The 19,673-nt window shown below is 46.1% G+C and overlaps 1 protein-coding gene across 2 annotated transcripts in view; it reads right to left on the bottom strand.

The window, feature by feature from the left end:
* Positions 1-229: 229 nt before the first annotated feature.
* Kcng3 (potassium voltage-gated channel modifier subfamily G member 3) overlaps positions 230-19,673 on the bottom strand; it is a 45,880-nt gene continuing 26,436 nt past the window's right edge. For both annotated transcript variants that reach the window (XM_051153196.1, XM_051153204.1), the window contains exon 2: positions 230-932. In XM_051153196.1, coding sequence (XP_051009153.1) covers positions 287-932 — 646 coding nt within the window. In that variant the 3' untranslated portion in view covers positions 230-286. The remainder of the gene's footprint in view (positions 933-19,673) is intronic.

Below are 19,673 nucleotides of genomic sequence, written 5' to 3'. Positions count from 1 at the left end.
ACATCCCACAACAACGCCACTGGGCGAGGCAAGGCAGACACAGGACCAAATAACATCAGGTCCTCACGGTTGGTTACTCTAGGTGTCACCGTCCTTTTGTGTGAGGTCCGAGTCCTGCTTACTCCGTAAGTAAACTGCTTTATCCCTTAAGCTGGTAAGGATAATGTCGCCTTGCCAACAGGGACAATTGCCATTGCAGGGCTTGCCCAGGGAGACACATACGAATAAGAAGAAGCAGCGTTAACTCTATCAAGTGAAGTGTGCACGAGGGTTGATTTGCAATACATTAATTCAGGAATTCAGCCGAGAGGCTCCTGCTATATCTAGCTGATCTAAACTTGAGCTCGTGATAACACTGCACAAAGCTATGGTAGATGAAAGTGATAGGTAATGCCAACAGAACGATCCCACTGACAACACAGACTCCTCCAAGAATTCTTCCAGGCACTGTGATAGGATACATATCTCCATAGCCAACTGTAGTCATAGAGATAATCACCCACCAGCAGGCAGCAGGGATGCTGGCGAAGTCCTTGTTGGATGTTTCCAGGTCCAACCCATGTTCAAGAAGCTGAGAAAGTGCACTAAAGATTGCCATGGCAACACAGATGAAGACAAGTAACATAACCATCTCTCGGTAGCATCGCTTGAGAGTCAAACCCAGCGTCTGCAGACCAATGAAGTGCCGGGCAAGCTTTATCACCCAGAAGATCCTCATCATCCGGAGCACCCTCAAGGTGACTCCAGCCCTCTGGAGTTGAGAGTTCTCCCCTGTAAAGACTGTCATTAGCACAGAGATGTAATAGGGCGTGATTGCCAGTAAGTCGATGATGTTCAGGGGTCTCCTGACAAACTCACATTTGTTTTTGGAGACGATGAACCTCACAATGCACTCTGCGGTGAACCAGCCTATGCAGATAGCTTCAATTATCCTGTCAAGAGAACAAAGGGGGAATTGATCACAATGGCTTCAGATTCTTCAGATAGTACTACATGACATATTGATTCAGTCACATTTCCAGAAAACATGAAGAACAGACAATGTTAACATCATCGCTGCCACAGGACGCAACGGGACAGTAAGTACTTCGATTCAGATAATGATTGAATTTCAAAAAGTTCTTATACATTAGCCTACATGAAATACCACTAAAACGCCCCCATCATTAGCTCTTTAAAAAACAAAAACAGGAACAACAACAAAAAAACCTCTCTTATATTTGGTGGGGTGAACTTGGCTGAAGCTGATCTGACCACAATGTGAGATGTCACATACTCTCTGAGGACAATGGTTCCCGACTATGGGTTTAGCAGAAGGGTTTTGTCCCCAGAAAGTAAAAATTGTTCTAAATTGTGACTTTTATTTTCCAGTAGAGCTGTATGGGAGACACTGAGGCTCGGGGAGTTGTTAGGGATGGCGTTGGTGCTCACTGCAGGACAAGGGCTAGGCCCACTTCCCTCAACCTGGAACACAGGCTAAACACTCCTGGGCTGGGCCAAACCATTACCAAGAAGGTCCCCCAAAGACCACAACCACATGGTTTGATACTTTCATAATGATTTTTATGCAGTGTGTAGAATTAAGATTTATTTGTATTTTATGGTATGGGTGTTTGTCTGCGTGTATATATGTGCACCACATGTGTGCAGTACCCATATAGTCCAGAAGAGGTCATCAGATCCCCAGGAACTGAAGTTATAGACAGTTAGGAGCTGCCATGTGGATGCTAGGAATCCAACCGGAGTTCTCTAGAAGTGTAGCCAGTGCTCTTAGCACCCAGCCATCTCCCCAGCCTCTGTAGCATAGTTTAAAAATACAAACTGCTTTGTCCAGGGCCATTATTTCTTAAACATCCCATACCACCGCTCATGTTGACACTAGTATTTGCAGAGCGTCCTAGAGCTAAGGAACAGGCTTCTTAGGCACCCCCTCACCTCCAATCTGCACTCGAAGGCTACAGAAATCCAAACAGCATGCTGGTCAGGAAGCCCGACCTGGAGGGCAGCTAATCCGGAGGTAACTGTAAGCTGACTTAAACATTGGAATTCCAAGTTAAAGTTACCATTATTTGCTTTTCATACATAATCAAGTAAGTGGCTGGAAGTAGGCAAACCTCATTGTGAGAAGAATTACTCTAAGTCCATTGCACAGAACCCAAGGTACCCTGGGTATCACGTGAAAACAAGTAAATACAAGTGACCAAGTTTTGCTTTAGTCTGATACTTTCCAGAACCATAAAAATTAACTTTATGAATTTTCACTTATTTCTTGAGAGTCAAACCCAGCGTCTGCAGACCAATGAAGTGCCGGGCAAGCTTAATCACCCAGAATATCCTCGTCATCAGGAGCATCCTCAAGATCTTTGTCATCCAGAGCACCGTCAAGGTGACTGCAGCCCTCTGGAGTTGAGAGTTCTCACCTGTAAAGACTGTTTCACAAGGTTCAAAACTACCAATCTGGCTATGGGTGGTAGCACAGGCCTGCAGTCTCAGCACTTGTTGGGTGGGGGCAAGAGGATGGAGAATTCAGGGCGAGCTTCTGCCACATAACAAGTTAGAGGCCACCTTGGCATTCATAGAACCATAAAGCCCCCAAAACAAAAAGAGACTGCAGGAAGGAAAAATCTCAGCCAGGTATGGTGATGTGTGTTTCTACACCCGAAGCTTGGGGGCTGAAGGAGGGTCACTGACAGCTCACAAGTCAGGGACCAGCCATAGGGAGGCTCTAAAAAGACAGGCAGACAGACAGACTGTCTCACTCTCATCCTTCCCCAAGCCACCCAGTTACTCTCCCTGGAGGCAAAAAAAAAAAAAAGTGTGATCTTGGCATCTTTTTTTTTTTTTTTTTTTTAAGATTTTATTTATTTATTGTGTATTCAAGTGTTTTGCCTGCATGTATGCCTGCACACCAGAAGAGGGCACCAGATCTCACTATAGATGGTTGTGAGCCACCATGTGGTTGCTGGGAATTGAACTCACGACCTTTGGAAGAGCAGCCAGTGCTCTTAAACTCTGAGCCATCTCTCCAGCCTGATCCCAGCATCTCTTGGAGATCATTTCCTTCAGATCAGATGAGTGAACAGAAAGTTTTCCCAATGGGGGGATGGGTAGAGCATATGTACGCATGGAGGGGGTCATGTGTACATAGGTATTACTCTTAACCTATATTCCCTTGAGACAGCATCTCTTGATGAACCTAGATCTAGGCCAGAGGCCAGCAAGCCCCCTCCATCCTCCTGTTTCTGCCTACACCCCAGCACTAGAATTATAAGTGTGTGCACAGCTGCGATCAGCTTTTTACATGTGTGTTGGGTTTCTGAACTAGCCCTGTGCTTCACAGCAAATGCTCTTACCACTAAACCAACCGTCCCCAACCCGTGGCTGGGGTCTCAAAGCAGATATCCTGCATATCAGATATTTACATTACGATCCGTAACAGTAGCAACATTTGTTATAAAGTAGCAATGAAAATAATTTTATGGTGTGGGGGAGGTCACCACAGCGGGATGATTGTCTTGAAGGGTCACATGGTTCAGACGGCTGAGAACCGCTGTGCCAAAACCATCTCCCCAGCACCTGAGCCTTCTCAATTACTGTCAGGTGTGATGGCAAGTGCATGAAATACATGTTGAGCCCTTGCCTCCAAAATGAAATAAAATAAATAAATAAGTGGAAGAAAGAAGGTCGGGAGGAGGAAGAGACAGACAGACAGACAGACAGGTGGGGAGGGGAGGGAGGGCGCACACTCGGCCAGCCGGGCACAGTAATAGCAGCAACCGGGAGGCAGAAGGCTGAGGAAGGAGCCCAAGGTTTACCTATCTTAAAAGCAAAACAAATGAAAAAAAATGTTTAAGTGTCTTTACTTTTTAAACATGGTTCCTTCCACAGCTTGCCTGAATGCTTGTATATGACTCACTTGGGCAGTTTGCTTGGACATTAGTGTTGAGTTTAGACAACCTCTCACCAGCTGCCTTCAAACTTACAGTAGTAGCCTTGTCTTGGTCTCCTCGGTTCAGGGCTGACAACCATAGGCTACGAGGAACAGCTGAGTATTTTTGCTTCTACATCACTTCACATTTTTGTAAAACGTATAGGTTAAATCTTAGACTTGGGAGAAACTCTTGCCCAGCTATTCCCACAGAGGTTACACTAACCTACCCCCCCCGCCCCCGCCAACACCAGCAGCGTCCACGGCACCCCAAAGCGACGCAGCATGGAACCCAGAGATGTCTGCCACCTGACAGACAGAAGCGATGGTCCTGCTTGGAAGGGTGCCGAGAATATTTTCATGCATGGGTCTCTTCCATGACCCATGCCACTTGCTCCAGGCCTTTCATCTACTCGCACGCACAATGGAGCTACCACAGGGCATGCGGTGTCAGGTCAAGTCTGCTTCTCGGTCTTGGGAAACTGCCCACAGGCTTTGCCTATAAATGTGTCATAGGAGACAAGCTACATCCTCCAGTCTAAATCCTGATAGTCTTTTTCTTCTCTGGCTCTGTGTCTCTGGCTCTCTCTGTGTCTCTGTCTCCCTGTCTCTCTTTCTCTGCCCCCCACCTCTCTCTGTCTCTCCCCGCACTTTGGTTTGACAGTTTTGAATGGCTGGAGGAAAAAGAAATCAAAGAAAAAGAATTAGATTCCATGACACATATTGATTAGAGAAAACTGCGATTTCCAGGGTCACAGTCTCACGAAACACAGCCAAACTAGTCCACATCTCCTTGCTGTTCTTTTCATGTTACAACGGCCGTGTTGTGCGGCCATGACAAAACTAAGCTGGCTCGGTAAGGCCCCAACCAGGTTATTAGGGCCTTGGTTTCTCTTTTGGGGTGAAAGGCAGCATTTCTGACCCATTACAAACAGTCACCAGGAGAACAGTAAAACTAACCCAATGTCCTGGAGAGGTGGCTGAGCAGATGGCATCACAGCTGGCGCTGCCATTTCCCTGCTGAGGATCTACTGCTCTTACTCATAGCCTGTTTGACTGACAGGAGCGTCCACGTCCTCACCAGACTACTGGGAACTGGTGTTCTGAAGGCTTTGGGGCTCAGAAAATTGGGCGGGTCACAAATCTTGGAAGAGATGGGGAATCCCAAGGTACAGGTTTCAAAGACAGTGCTTGGGTTTATTTTTAATTCAGAGAAATAAAGTTTATTTAAGAAATTTCTGAAGCACAGACGAAATATAACTTCTTGTGTGTTACTCAGCAAAACGGATAGAATGCATATTTTCTGCTCAGTTTGTTGCTACTTAAGAGAGTCAGGCAGCCGGGCATGTTGGCGTACGCCTTTAATCCCAGCACTCAGGAGGCAGAGGCAGGCGGATTGCTGTGAGTTTGAGGCCAGCCTGGTCTACAAAGTGAATCTAGGATAGCCAAGGCTACCCAGAGAAACTCTGTCTCGAAAAACAAAAACCAAACAGTCAGGCAAAGCTGGGCATGGTGGTGCACGCCTTTAATCCCAGCACTCGGGACGCAGAGGCAGACAGATCTCTGCAAGTTTGAAGCCAGCCTGGTTTACAAAATGAGTCCAGGACAGCCAGGACACACACACACACACACACACACACACACACACACACACACACACACACACACGTACACGCACACGCACACACACACACACTGTCTGGAAAAAAGAGTCAGGCAAACTCCTAAGCTGATTACAAAAGTTAAAAAAAAAATCAACTCACAGAAATTTACCATTGTAAGTAATTTAATAAACATAAATTCTAGGAGTAGAAACAGTATTGTGTGGAAAACCAAGAATGGCCTGGATGATATTGTCTGTGTTATTCAGGATCTCCTGTGACTGAGCCTAATTTTTAGTACCTTTTTTTTCCTGTGTTCCTTTGGAAATTTTTAATTGTTTAGTAGGTAACTCAATTTATTATAGTTTAGCAGTCCTAATTGAACTCTTTCTTTTTGTTTGGTATACTTTAACATATATTTTATTTCAGTATCATCAAGTTGCTAAACAAGGATTTTTTGTTGTTGTTGTTGTTGTTGTTGTTTTATTTTATTTATTGTCACATTATAGATGGCTGTGAGCCACCAAATGGTTGCTGAGAATTTAACTCAGGACCTCTGGAAGAGCAGGTGGTGCTCTTAACCACTGAGCCATCTCTCCAGCCTGCTAAACAATGTTTATTGTTACCATTGTAAATGAAAGGCCAGTTGTAAGTTGTGTAGCACCCTGACACCTGGCCAGTGTGTATGAAAACCATCAGGCACGTGAAAGAAAGATCATCAGGTGTGTCCAGCTTGACTTGGTTCCCTCTTTCAGCTTGTCTAAAAACAAAACAAAACAAAAACTTAAAAAAAAAAACAAAAAACTTTAAAGATTATCAGCTGTATCTTCATGTTCGTCAGTTCAGAGTATAATGCTTTTTTTTTTTTTTTTAACCCACGCTCACAGCTCTAAGACATGCCTTGAACCTGTTGGCATCCTTACCTAATAAAAAGCGCTCTAGAATTCTGTCCTCATCTAATTCAGAAAGAGCCTCCGCTCTCAGGCCATCAGCCACAAATAACACCGACCTTTTTGCTGGAGGAGGCAATGGTGTAAACCGAGGAGTCATTCCGTGAACCAAAGGAGACGTAAAATAAATGTCTAAGAGGGAGGCGAAGAACACAAAAGGTACAAGCAATGACAGAGGCGGGGTGGGGGGTGGGCGGGAGACGAGGAGGGGCGGGGGAGGGGTTGGGTGGGACGAGGAGGAGGGGCAGGGGAGGGGGGTAGGGAGCCGCATATCCTGAATGGGCTTCCTGCAAAGATACTGTTTTAACAAGCATCACTTCTACCCGACTACATTGGTCAAATATCCCACTTGTTCTCCACATTTCTAGACATCTTGAGCCTGGGCAAGGTCATGTGACCTGTTCTATCTAACCAACGGGCCATGAGGACAGAGTACAGAAGTGTGGATGTGTATTGCTGCTCTAGTGTGGTAGCCTGGAAACCGTATGTATACACTGAAAAGCCCCGTGAAGTATGGCGGAACCTAACCTCCACCAGCTCTACTCTCACTCACTGTGCACTGTGGAGCATGGACGCTTCCCACCCTGACCCAGATTGGACAAGGCACAGGACCAATAACTAAACCTTGGCTGGGCTGAGCCTCTGGGGCCTCAACCTTGTTTGACATTCTAGGTCGGTGATAAATCGGTGATTCTAAAAAGCAGTAAACCGGGCGCACTCAGAAGGATCCGCGGGAAGACATCTAAATCTGAGGACCAGAAACCAGAAATGCTCAAGCATCTGAAACTGTTGGAGCTTTGACATGATGTTCTGCATGGAAAAACCCCACGTCTGACCTCATGCAACACGTCACAGATAAAACACACGATCACCTCCAGGTTCCAGGTGTGGTGGTACACCCTGTAAGCCCAGCACTCAGGAGGCAGAGGAGGTGAATCTCTGGGTTCGAGGCCAGCCTGGTCTACAGTCAGAGTTTCAGGACAGCCAGGGCTACACAGAGAAACCCTGTTTCAAAGAGGAAAAAAAATCCTCTCCAGGCTATGTGTATGAGATATACAGGAAGGCCGGGTGTGGTGGTGCTAGCCTTTAATCCCAGCACTTGGGAGGCAGAGGCGGCAGGCAGATCACTGTGAGTTCAAGGCCAGCCTGATCCACAAAGCTAGTCCAGGACAGCCAAGGCGACACAGAGAAACTCTGTCTCAAAAAAACAAACAAACAAAAAGATATGCAGGAAACACGGTGAGTTTTGAGTTACCCTTGGACAATCTATTACATGTATGGAAATATTCCAAAATCTGAAGAGGAAGGAGACACCTGAAAATCTTGAGAACTTCTGGCCTTGAGCATTTTGTAGAAAGGATAGACAACCTGTAACAATTTCAGGTCCTGGACTTGCTTTGGGATAAAATGCACCTGCTTTCTAACTAATGGGCCGCGTGTCTTCTCCAGGCAGATATCAGAAGGGCGCCACACTTTGACAGCAAGAAGCCCACGTTCTCCTCCTTTGATGGGTGAGACGCATCTCCCAAGTACCAGTGTGTGCCTGTTCCTAGAGCCTTGTCAACTCTAAAATCCTAAGATCTATTACTTTCAGAAGAGGAAAATTCTTAATTGTGCCCAAAATACCAGAAAATTTTCTGACTAATTATTTCCACCAGCAGCCAAAGTCGTTTAGATTAAAGAGGAGGAAATTCCAACGACGTGGAATAATCTCCCAGTAAGGAAATTCAAAGAGGCGCGAGCTTGTCTGTAATAAGGTCCTGGGGGCGTCAGTGCCTGCTCCCCCCAAGTCAGGTGAGGTCTCTCTAGATTCCCGTTGAAGGGACTGATCAGCCACGAACTCCAAGCACTGCTTCCACCTAGGACTACGCCAAGGCAACCTCCATCAACAAACACCTGACGCCTGCCAAGATCCCCCGGCTTCTGAACAGCTCTCACCAACGCACCAACTGTGGGCAAAGTCGGCACTGTTTGCTGAGCATGGTGGCAAACAATGACGCGCCTCTGAAGGCTACGCCCATCAAACCCAAACAGGAGGACCAGGATGACACCGGGGAAGCATACGCCTTGGGAGGCTACTCTATAAATGCCCCGCGCTAACCGACTGCGCCAATGGAGCACTAGGAAGGCTGTTCTATTGCACTGCTAAAGAGAAAGAAAGTTGCCAGCTTACTGAGGCCTTTCCGTTGGGTACTGTGCTAAGCCCTGTACAGACGACATCTCAAGTAACCTTTTCCAGAATTCTAGGAAGTGTGTGCTTCTCCTCATATCTCTATTGTAGATGACAAAGCCAAGACCCATCTTTTCTTACATCACACCATCAGGACCGCAGAGGCACAGGTAACAAAGCCCAGACCCACAGCCTTTAGAGTTGATACCACCAAGTGATTTTCATGACAGTGTCCACTGTTACTATTAAATGGTTTGTCTCTATATGTTCATTTCCACGGTGTTTTAGTTAAGGTTGCTATAGCTGCGACGAAACACCATGACCAAAAAGCAAGTTGGGGAGGAAAGGGTTTCTTTGACTTACACTTCCACAGCACTGTTCATCAAAGGAGGTCTGGACAGGAACTCAAGCAGGGCAGGAATCTGGAGGCAGGAGCTGATGCAGAGGCCATGGAGGGGTGCTGCTTACTGGCTTGCTCCCCATGGCCTTGCTCAGTCTGCTTTCTTCCTTTCTTTCTTCCTTTCTTCCTTTCTTTCCAAGACAGTGTTTCTCTGTGTAGCTATGGTTGTCCTGGACTTACTTTGTAGACCAGGCTGTCCTTGAACTCATAACAATCCTTGAGCCTCTGCCTCCCGAGTGCTGGGATTAAAGACGTGCGCCACCACGCCTGGCACTTACTTGCTTATTTGCTTACTTACTTACTTTCTCTTTCTTTCAAGATTTATTTATTTATTATTATGTATACAGTGCTCTGCCTGCATGTATACTTGCACACAAGAAGAGGGCATCAGATCACATTATAGATAGTTGTGAGCCACCATGTGATTGCTGGGAATTGAACTCAGGACCTCTGGAAGAGTAGTCAGTGCTCTTAACCACCGAGCCATCTTTCCAGGCCTCAGCCTGCTTTCTTGTAGCACCCAGGACCACCATCGCAGGGATCTCTCCTCATTGATCAGTAGTTGAGAAATGCCTTACAGCGACATCTCATGAAGGCATTTCCTCATCTGAGGCTCCTCCCTTTCTGATGACTCTAGCTCGTGTTAAGTTGACACACAAAACCAGCCAGTACACATGGCTTCTAAGCTCATCAGTAGTTTATTACCTCAGGACTGGGGCCTGATGCAAGGGTAAGAATGGGCCAACTTTCCGTCTTGGCCTCTACTAAGCTGTGAGGAAGCCTGAAGGCCTCCGACCCATCAGTGCTGTGTTTTTGGACTTCCCTGCTGAAAGATAATGAGCCAGGTAAACCTCTGTCTGGTCCTCTGTAACAGCAGTAGAAAATGGATTTCCACAGGTACAACATAAAAAGTCTTCCTCTCTCTGGTCCTGGAGGACCTTAACCGCTGCCTGCAAACGCCAGCCATTACTAGTTGCTGGCCGATCCTTCATGACAGAAGGCACTTCTGGGAGTGACTCAGAAGCTCTCTTAAGGGAAGAAAATGCTCCTTAGAGCGAACCAGTGTCTGTCTCCATCTTAATGGCTAGGGCACAACGAGCACGGACTTTGCTGGTGTGGTGGAAGGCCGAGGCCTACAGGTGCTCTCTTCATCTGTTCCCCACAATACTTTATTACCAAGACTTTCAAATGTCCAAAATTCAGGCAGATTTCACCAATATTTTACTTATGTATTTGTGTATTTATTTTGGCAGTGCTGGACCCTGAATATGCTAGGCAAGCATTCTAACGCTAAGCTCAAGGTTTAATGGCTGTCTTTGTTATGTTGAAGTTGTGGGTTGGAGAGATGGCTCAGAGGTTAAGAGCACTGGCTGCTCTTCCAAAGGTCCTGAGTTCAATTCCCAGCAACCACATGGTGCCTCACAAGCATCTACAATGTGATCTGATGCCCTCTTCTGACATACAGGCAGGGTGCTGTATACATAATAAATAAATAAATAGATCTTTTTTAAAAAATGTTGAAGCTGCTTATCACCAATTCTCTTTAACTATTCATTAATCTCATTTTTAATGCAGTTCAATTGCAACCATCCATTCACTTCCCTCTAAAACCACAGTGTACTGGAGTTAGTATCTGTTTAATTTTTTTTTCTCCTGCTATAAACTCCATGCAGTGAAATGTCCACATCTTAAGCTACATTCACTGAGCTCTGACAAACGTTTAGCCTAACCCCCGTCAGGGAAAAGCTTGCACATTGCCCAGAGCTCACTGCTCAACTCTTCCTTTTGTCTCCTGCCCTCCTTCCCCACGTCGATCAGACACAGCGAGCACACAACAGGGGCTTGTCCAGCACAAGAGACAAGACAGTGATGGACAGGAAGGCCCAGCGTGGCTACTCCACAGCGGCGGTGGGACTGTAAAACGGGGCATCGGCTAGGTGAGAGTGTGTTTACTCCTGGAAAATTTTTTTTAAAGTATCATCAAGTTCACGTCTGTGAAAGGATAAAGAGGGATGCTCACAGACACTGGCATACCGCTCAGCCTTGTGTGCACAGGTGTGCTCACACCTGTGCACACACACGCAGAAGCCAGAGGTCAGCGTCAGGCCTTCCTGTATTACACATCCACCTTAGTTTTGGAGGCAGAGTCTCTCACTGAACCCCCATTGCCATTTCATGGGCACCTGCAGACCAGAAGGCTCCAGCATCTGCCTGTCCCGGCCCTGTGCCAAGTGCTGGGGTCACAGACACACACCACTGTGCTCAGCTCTTACATGGGTGTGGAGATCTGTGTTCTCATGCTTGCACGGCAAGCTCTTCACCTATTGATTGAGCCACCACTCTAGCCTTGTCCTGCTTTTAAAGGGAAAGAAAATCCTATTACACGCCAGCTATTCCATGTGTAAACCTTTGGTGCTCTAAGCTAAGTGAAAATAAGGCAACCCCACAAAAATAAATGCTATGCAATTCTGTTGATATGAGGAATCTAAATAGTTAGTCTAAAACAGAAAGTAGAATTGTGGGTAGCAGAGGCTGGGGGACTGTTTGATAGGTATATAGTTTCAGATTTACAGGTTGATAAAGTGCCGAAAGTCTATTTTATAACAAAGAGACTACTTAGCACCACTCAACTGTACACTTAAAATTATCTTTTAAAAAGTAAAATTTGATATGTGGGCTTTTAAAACCACAATTAAAAAAAATATATGGGCAGTAATGGGATTCAAGCCCACATCCTTGACACGTAACCTGGAGCCTTAACCAGGCACTTCTTACTGCTGAGCCACGGCACCCTCCAGATCAAGACAAAAAATGGTGTTCGGCTTGCCATTAGTTAGTTTATACTCCATTACCTCAAAAAAAAGGTGATTATTTTTGTGAACAAGCAGAACCCTAATAAAACTCAGTATGACAAAGACAGCTTGAAAAATTGGACGACTTCCTAACACTCACAAGACAGCAAGCCTGCAAAAAAAAAGAGCCTAGAACATTTAGCACATAATAAATGCTCAATAAATTGTGACTATCATAGACTTATCGTTGTAACTCCTGCTATTATTGTCCCTTGGCTACTCACAGTCTTCTCCTCACACACTCATAAAGGGAGATGGTTTTAATTTTTTACTGAGTGCAAACAGAAGAGGCCACGGCTTCAGTGTCTGAAGCTCAACCTGAAGTTGAAATGGCACTACGATGACAGTCTCAGGAGATGGATCCCTTAGGAGGGACCTATGTCATTAAGGCTTTACCGTCATGGATGGGTTAATACCAATAGCGGCAGGAGAAGGTGGAGAATGGTGGAGGAAGATCTGATGTTAGCCTCTGGCCTCGACACACAGGAGGGATGTGCACCTGCACACCTCGTCTTCCTGCACACCTCCTCTTCCTGCACACCTCCTCTTCCTGCACACACACACCTCAAGGCTGTGGGTTCCACTCTCTGGAAAGACACTCTGTTCTCTCTTTGCCCTTCTTCCTGCCTCACAGTGCCCGGTGGGGAAGTGCAGCGCGAACAAACGCCCTGACCACACGCGGACCCCGCAATCTTGACTTCCCAGGCTCCAGCATTGGAAGCTAAAGTCTTTTTGCTCATTATGAATGACCTAATCCACGGTCTCATGCGACAGCATCGCAAGGCAGACCAAGAATTCTTTGGAGGCTTTTTGCATATATTCTTACACACCGATAGTTGCAGCATAAATTGTTCAAATGACTTACAAGAGGAATTGGCAAGATCTATCAAGCTGAGCGCTGCACAGAAGCACCAGCCACCCACATGCACCCACACACCTCCAAGAACATGTATGATGAGAGCCATTACTTACAATACCCAAGGATAAAGAATATATAAATGTCTACCCGCAGGAGATGGATTATGTAAGTGTATTTCTACAAGTTATTATTGGTTCCAACTGTGTGAAATTATCAAACAAATACCCAGTTTTATATCGTGCAGCCATGAGAAGGCGTCTTGCCTTCTCATGTAGTCACCAGGAGGAGAAAGATCCATTGCTGTAGGCTGACGTAGGATATTCTTCAAGATGCAGAGTTATGCGAGGCGCAGAGCAGCGTGCATAACACACTGCAATTGTGTGCAGATACTGGAAATATACTCAAGAAACTTTGAAGCCAGGCGTGGTGGCACATGCCAGTGATCCAAGCACCCTGGAGGCCTGAAGCCGCAGGCTGGTGAGTTTGAGACCCAGCCTCAAGAAAGAAGAGGAGGGAACATTGTAACAACCGTACCCCGAAGGGCAGTCCTCAAGCCTGACGCAGGGTGCAAACTCACTCTATTCCCCTTTGTACCACTAAATGCTTTACCAGGTGCACACATCATTTTTCCAATTTAAAAACGCTTTTAAAAGTGAAAAAGCATGGCCAAGTTAAAAAAAAAAAAGGCAATCATTGCAATCAAGTTGTCAGCAGATGGAATCACCCGAGACAATCCCGGGAGAGCCACAAAAGGAAAGGTTACCTCACCCATCCAAGCTTTCAGACTCGAATAACGTGTGAGCTATTCACAATTTCCAATTACTTCTTGTTTGTTTGGTTGGTTTGGTGTTTTTGTGGTTTGTTTTGTTTTGTTTTTGTGTGTTTCTCTGTGTTGCCCTGGCTGTCCTGGAACTAACTCTGTGGAGTGTGGCCTCTAACTCAGAGCTCTGTACTAGAATTAAAGGGGTGCACCACCGCACCCAGCTCCAATCACATTTCTAACAGGCAGATGCAGTGTAATACCACACAGTGTAATAAAAAAAAAAATCCAACCAACAGCTCACCAGTATCCACCATATTACCTAGTGTCTCTCTCTCTCTTGTACTTTTTAAGTATTTTCTCTGTAACAGTCAGTTAACCGGGGGAAAGATAGGTCTGTTTTTACATACAAACTCCTTACACAAAAAAAGTCAAATTAGACATCTGTATCAGTTACCTCCAGACCCACACTGATGGGAATACGATAAATAGATGTTGAGCACTGTCCTAAAGGAGAGCAACCATTTTCTCTAAGGGCACACATATTAGTTCATTGAATCCTAACAGCAGATGTATTCGACAGCTTTAGTTATTATCCCCACACAGAAATGAGAATACGCCAGCAAAGGGAAGTCACTTGTTCCGCCACAAACAAATCACCAGGACCTCATGAAGAATGTCATCGACAAGCCGGACGTGGTGGCGCATGCCTTTGATCCCAGCACTCGGGAGGCAGAGGCAGGCAGATCACTGTGAGTTCGAGGACAGCCTGGTCTACAAAGAGAGTCCAGGACAGCCGAGATAACACAGAGAAACCCTGTCTTGAAAAACCAAAAAAAAAAAAAAAAAAAAAAAAAAAAAAAAAAAAAAAAAGTTGTATACTGTGTCTTCTTGAGTATTTGTGTTTTCTTTGTTGCTTGGTTTTTTTTTTTTTTTTTAAAGTTATATTTTATTTTATGTGTTTTGTCTGCCTCTGTGTCTGGGCATCTGGTACTCTGTGAGTTGAGAAGAGGATGTTGGATGCCCTGGAACTGGAGTGACAGATGGTTGTGAGCTGCCGTGTGAGTGCTGGGAATCCAACCCAGGTCCTCTGGTAGGGCAGCCAGTGTTCTTAACCGGCTGTGGAGATGGGGCTCCTTGTGCAGAGGCGTAAGGGGCCAGATCTCTTCCTCCTTATATCCACCCCCATTGCTGCCCTTGTTTCCCCAGGGGAGCTAGGCTCCACCTCCCAACTGCAGATTCCCCTGTCCTGTTTTGACAACATAAACACTGGAGCCACACTCTATTGGCAAACCGGGGCTGATGGCCCTCTGCAAAGGAACAGCCAAGTTCCTGCCTACAGATCCAAAAATCTCAGCCCTGACAGAGCAGAGCCACACACCCAACACCAACCCCCATCAAAGAGTGTTTGTGTGAAAGACTGCAGGCAACTGCTACTAACAACCCTCACCTCCTCTGACTTCCTTTGGGATAAATAATTCCATTGTCAACCCAAATATATGACTTGGGTGCACAGCGACATTACCGAGGTGGTTTCTTGTTGGAGACCCTGTCCTGCTAATGTGACTTGGTGGAGCTATGGACTCAGTGCTTCAGAAAGAAGTGGCTTCCCTTCTCTCATGGCATTTCTCCAAGCTTTGAAGTGGAGAAATTACTCAACACACAACAAAAAAGGAAGAATGGTATTGTGACTCTCCAAATGCCCAGTCCCATTAACCCCCAAACTACATCCAGTGTTGCCTCATACCTCTCCATCCATTTCCCTCTTTATGTATTATTTTGAAGTAAACTCCCACCTGTGAGAATATTATTATTCCGTGGAAGTATGGGGCATGAATATGTGGAAGAGAAGTAGGAAGCCCAACCTTCCTTCCTCCTCCCCCCTTCAGAGAGAGAGAGAGAGGAGGAGGGGGGCAGAGGAGGAAAAGGCCAGAGTCTGTTTCAAGAGCATGCTCCAAGGATCTACTCTCCTACAAGGCCAACTCCTTGTCCCTCTCCGCTTCTCACAGCACCACAGGCTAATGGCTGCACTTTCAACAACACACCTTTGGGGGATGGACAGTCGAGACTCAAACTACTACAACAAGTGGGCAATTGTCCCAGCACCCTTTCTCACTCTCCTGGCCTGGCAGGTTAATCAAGTGCTCACAAAGGAAATGCTCATTGGTTTAGTCTCCTGAGACAAGCCAGGGATAACAGGGAGTTGTGAGTCACTGGACGTGGGTGTTGGGAACAGAACTTAGGTCCTCTGGAAGAGCAACAAGCGCTCTTAGCCACTAAGACGTCTCTCTAGCCTGGCATTTTACTTTTTTTTTTTTTTTTAAACATTTTTTAATTTATTATGTATACATTGTTCTGCCTGCATGTACACCTACAGGCCAGAAGAGGGCACCAGATCTCGTTATAGATGGCTATGAACCACCATGTGGTTGCTGGGAACTGAACTCAGGACCTTTGAAGAGCAGGCCGTGCTCTTAATCTCTGAACCATCTCTCTAGCCCAGTATTTTACTTTTTTATTACACTTATTTATTAACTGGAGGAGGTGTAGGTGTGTGCACACCCACTGAAGTCAGAGAGCATCTTTCAGGAGTCAGCTCTCTCCTTCCACAGTGCAGGGCCCAGGAAATGAGCTCAGGTCAGGTTTGACAGCAAGCGCCTCTACCTATCTCACTTGATCTAAAAAAATGTTTTAAAAACAAAGAAGATGGGGCAGGAAATATGGCTCAGCAGTAAAGAGCACTGGCCGCTCTTGCAGAAGACCAGGGTTCAGTTCCCAGACTCACAGTTTCAGGAAACCCAACACCGTGTTCTGGCTTTGCCAGCACTAGGCATGTGCATGGTGCATACAGATAAATTGTGGGCAAACACGAATACACATAAAATGACAACAAATGCATTCTTAAAAATAAAGAGAAAACTCAGCCTGAAGGAATCTGCAAAAGCCGAGCGGTGGTGGTGCAGCCTGTAATCCCAGCATTCGGAAGGCAGAGGCAGGTGGATTGCTGTGAGTTCGAGGCCAGCCTGGTGTACAGAGTGAGTCTAGGACAGCCAAGGCTACACAGAGAAACCCTGTCGCAAAAACCCAAAAAGAACCTGCAGAATAGTGAACAAGTCCGGGCACATAAACTGAAGAAAAAACAGAAAGTGCTTCTGTCCCAAGCGACAAGGCTCTTCCTGAAGAACAGACAGTAAAAAGGTTCAGGAGTGTAGCAGTTTGGTATTCGGGCATTTGGTGGCACAATTTTGTCCTGGACCTTCCATTCGCTGTCTATGAAGGAACTGTGCTTGCTCCCAGAAAGCCTGGTGGCTTCTGGACAAGCGTCAGGCGTGCAGGGGTGAAGGTGTTAAGGATGGATTTGGCTGCCACACTGGGACAGACTTACAATCTGAATGAAACATGCTCTCACCTAGTTAACGTAATTCTCCTTAGAACTCTTTACCTCTGTGCCATCCTAAGAGATAAAGCCCCTTACCAATAAAATAAAAAATAAGGGAGACAATAGATACAGAACTGATCGATGTAGTCATGGTCATACTTAAGTTCAGAAAATAGTACGTTTTCCTTCACTTGGGCAATTACAGAAGCTTCTTTGAAAAGGATGCAATTTAATTTGGCCTGGGGGGACAGAGCGAGCAAAATCAGGGAAGAGCTGGATATACCTGGAGAAGTGATGTAATAACACTTGTAAAATAAAATAAAATAAAATAATGATAATAATAATAATAATAATAATAATAATAATAATAATAATAATAATAATAAAGCAAAATTCCTAGGAGAGGTAACGGGTAATAAAGACAGAAAGGGAAAGTTAGTCGCAATAATGGGGACCACTCACTGAAGTGGCAGGGTATGGTGGATTGAATAAAAATGACCCCCACCTGCTCACAGATTTGAATACTTGGTCACCAGGGAGGTGGCACTATTTGAAAGGGTTAGGAGGTGTGGCCTTGTTGGAGGAAGTGTGTCACTGAGGATGAGATTTCAGGTTTCAAAAGCCTTAGCTAGGCCTGGCGTCTCTTCCTGCTGCTGTGGATCCAGACTCAGAACTCTCAGTTATTTCTCCAGCACCATGCCGGCCTGCGTGCTGCCAAGCTCCCTACCAAGATGACAATGACCTAAATCTGTCAGCCAGCCCCAGTTAAATGCTCTCCTTTATAAGAGTTGCTGTGGTCATGGTGTCTCTTCACAGAAGCAGAATGCTAAGACTGTGGGGTTACCATATACGGGGCTGGTAGGTAGAGGACTGTAAAAGTTAAGGTTAGGAATCTACCTTTCACTCTGTTTGTGAAAAGCTGAACTTTCATAATTGGAACATACAGTACTGACTGTAAATATAAATTTTGCTTATTATTTGTGTGTACGTGTGTGCACAAGTGTGGAGGTCAGAAGACAACTTTTGGGAGTTGGTTCTCTCCTTTCACTTTGGGCTCAAAATCAGGTCATCTGGATTGCAAATGCATTTACCCACAGGGCCATCTTGCCGGTCCGGACTATTTCATCTTTTAAAATAATGTTTAGGGCTGGCAAGATAGCTCAGTAGGCAAAGGCACTTGCTGCCAAGCCTGACAACCGAAATTTATTCTCAAGAACCACACCATGGAAGGAAAGAACCAACAACAAACTGTTCTCTCACCTTCACATATGTGCACTTATGAGTGTGTGTGTGTGTGCGCGTGCACACACACATACACACACACACACAACACCCCACTAAGTTTTTAAAAAGTAAATAAACCAGGCCTTTAGGTATATGTTACTGTCAACCTTTAGGGTCCTCTAGTTCTTGTTGCCATGGTATCATCCCTATTTTCTAGATGAGGAAACGGCAACAGCCCCAGGCATAGCTGGGGTGCTGTGTCATGGACACTTCTGCTTGAAGAACGGCTAGTTGGGAAGTAGCACAATATTTTTTTTTTAAAGCCTCCAAAGCATGGGATGACTGTGGGAAAATGAAAGGTGGGGGAGTTATGAAGGGAGCACCTCAGGGCACTCCCGAGTCCTCGGTGGCCAAGTAAGATGCACAAAAAGAAGAAAGCAAAGGGATTTGAAGGTCAAGTTGCAGCCTTAAAGGCAAAGGAACCATTCAAGATTTGACAGTAGGTGGATCCCAGGCACTCACTCAGTGTTTCTTCAGTAAGTTACTAATGGCCAGCCCCAGTCTCAGGCCTGTGAGGCAGGATGCAAGTGGGTTGTGGGAACATCCAGGGTGGGGGTGGGGACCGTTGACGGGGTGGCTGGAGGTGGGGTTAACCATGAAGCGCCAAGGCTTGCTAGGGAAATGCAAGACCCAACTGGCAGATGCTAGACAAGAAATAAAGTAAAACAAAGGGGCCACCCAGGAGCCTCCGACAAGACCCCACCCCGGGCTGCCCATGCACAGTACAGTCATGGCGGTGGGGAAGTGAGCCAGTCGCACAGCACGTATGGGCAGAGAATGAACTAGTTTGGTTTTTTGTTGTTTTTTTGTTTTGTTTTGGTGTGTGTGTGTGTGTGTGTGTGTGTGTGTGTGTGTGTGTGTGTGTGTCTTGGATGGCTTATGAAGTGATGAGGGTGGAAAGGAGCCAGGCAGAGCCCCCCAAGGCTTTCTCTAACCTGAAAAGCAAGTGAGGAAAACAAAAACCACTTAGACTCTCACATGACATGACCACCTGGATCATTCTCTCGACTTTGGAGTTGTTTCCCTCCTTCTGCCTTTATGTGGGTCCTGGGAATCAAACACAGGATGTCTGGCTTGCACAGCACGCACTTTAGCCATTAAGCCATCTCGCCAGCCCTCCTGGACTTTCTTAACAGCTGGAAGAGCAGTAATCATTTCTGGGAGCAGAACTAACTCAGGGATGTCATCAATCCCATCCATTGGCCAGCTCACCACTGTCTCCAGGAGACCTTGGGTTGTTTTGTCCCGAGCTCTGGGGTGATGCCTAGGAATCAAGAACGCTGAGCCTCTCTGACAGGCCAAGAATTGGGGGCAGCATTTCACCAAAGCCATAGCCTGGGATTCAGAAGGCCACTGTGCTCTCAGTGGGCACCCACGGAGCACAACCCAAAGTCTACAGCTCTAAAAGGATTCCTAGAGAGCCACAAAGGGCCAGACCACCAGAGCATGCCCTCCCAGCCCCATTCTCCGTTCCCTCAGGGTCCTCTCTC

Source organism: Acomys russatus, chromosome 1, assembly GCF_903995435.1.
Source record: "Acomys russatus chromosome 1, mAcoRus1.1, whole genome shotgun sequence".
In the NCBI taxonomy this organism is placed as follows: domain Eukaryota; kingdom Metazoa; phylum Chordata; class Mammalia; order Rodentia; family Muridae; genus Acomys; species Acomys russatus.
The sequence above is the reverse complement of the archived record's forward strand: the minus strand, read 5'-3'. Positions and strand labels throughout refer to the sequence as shown.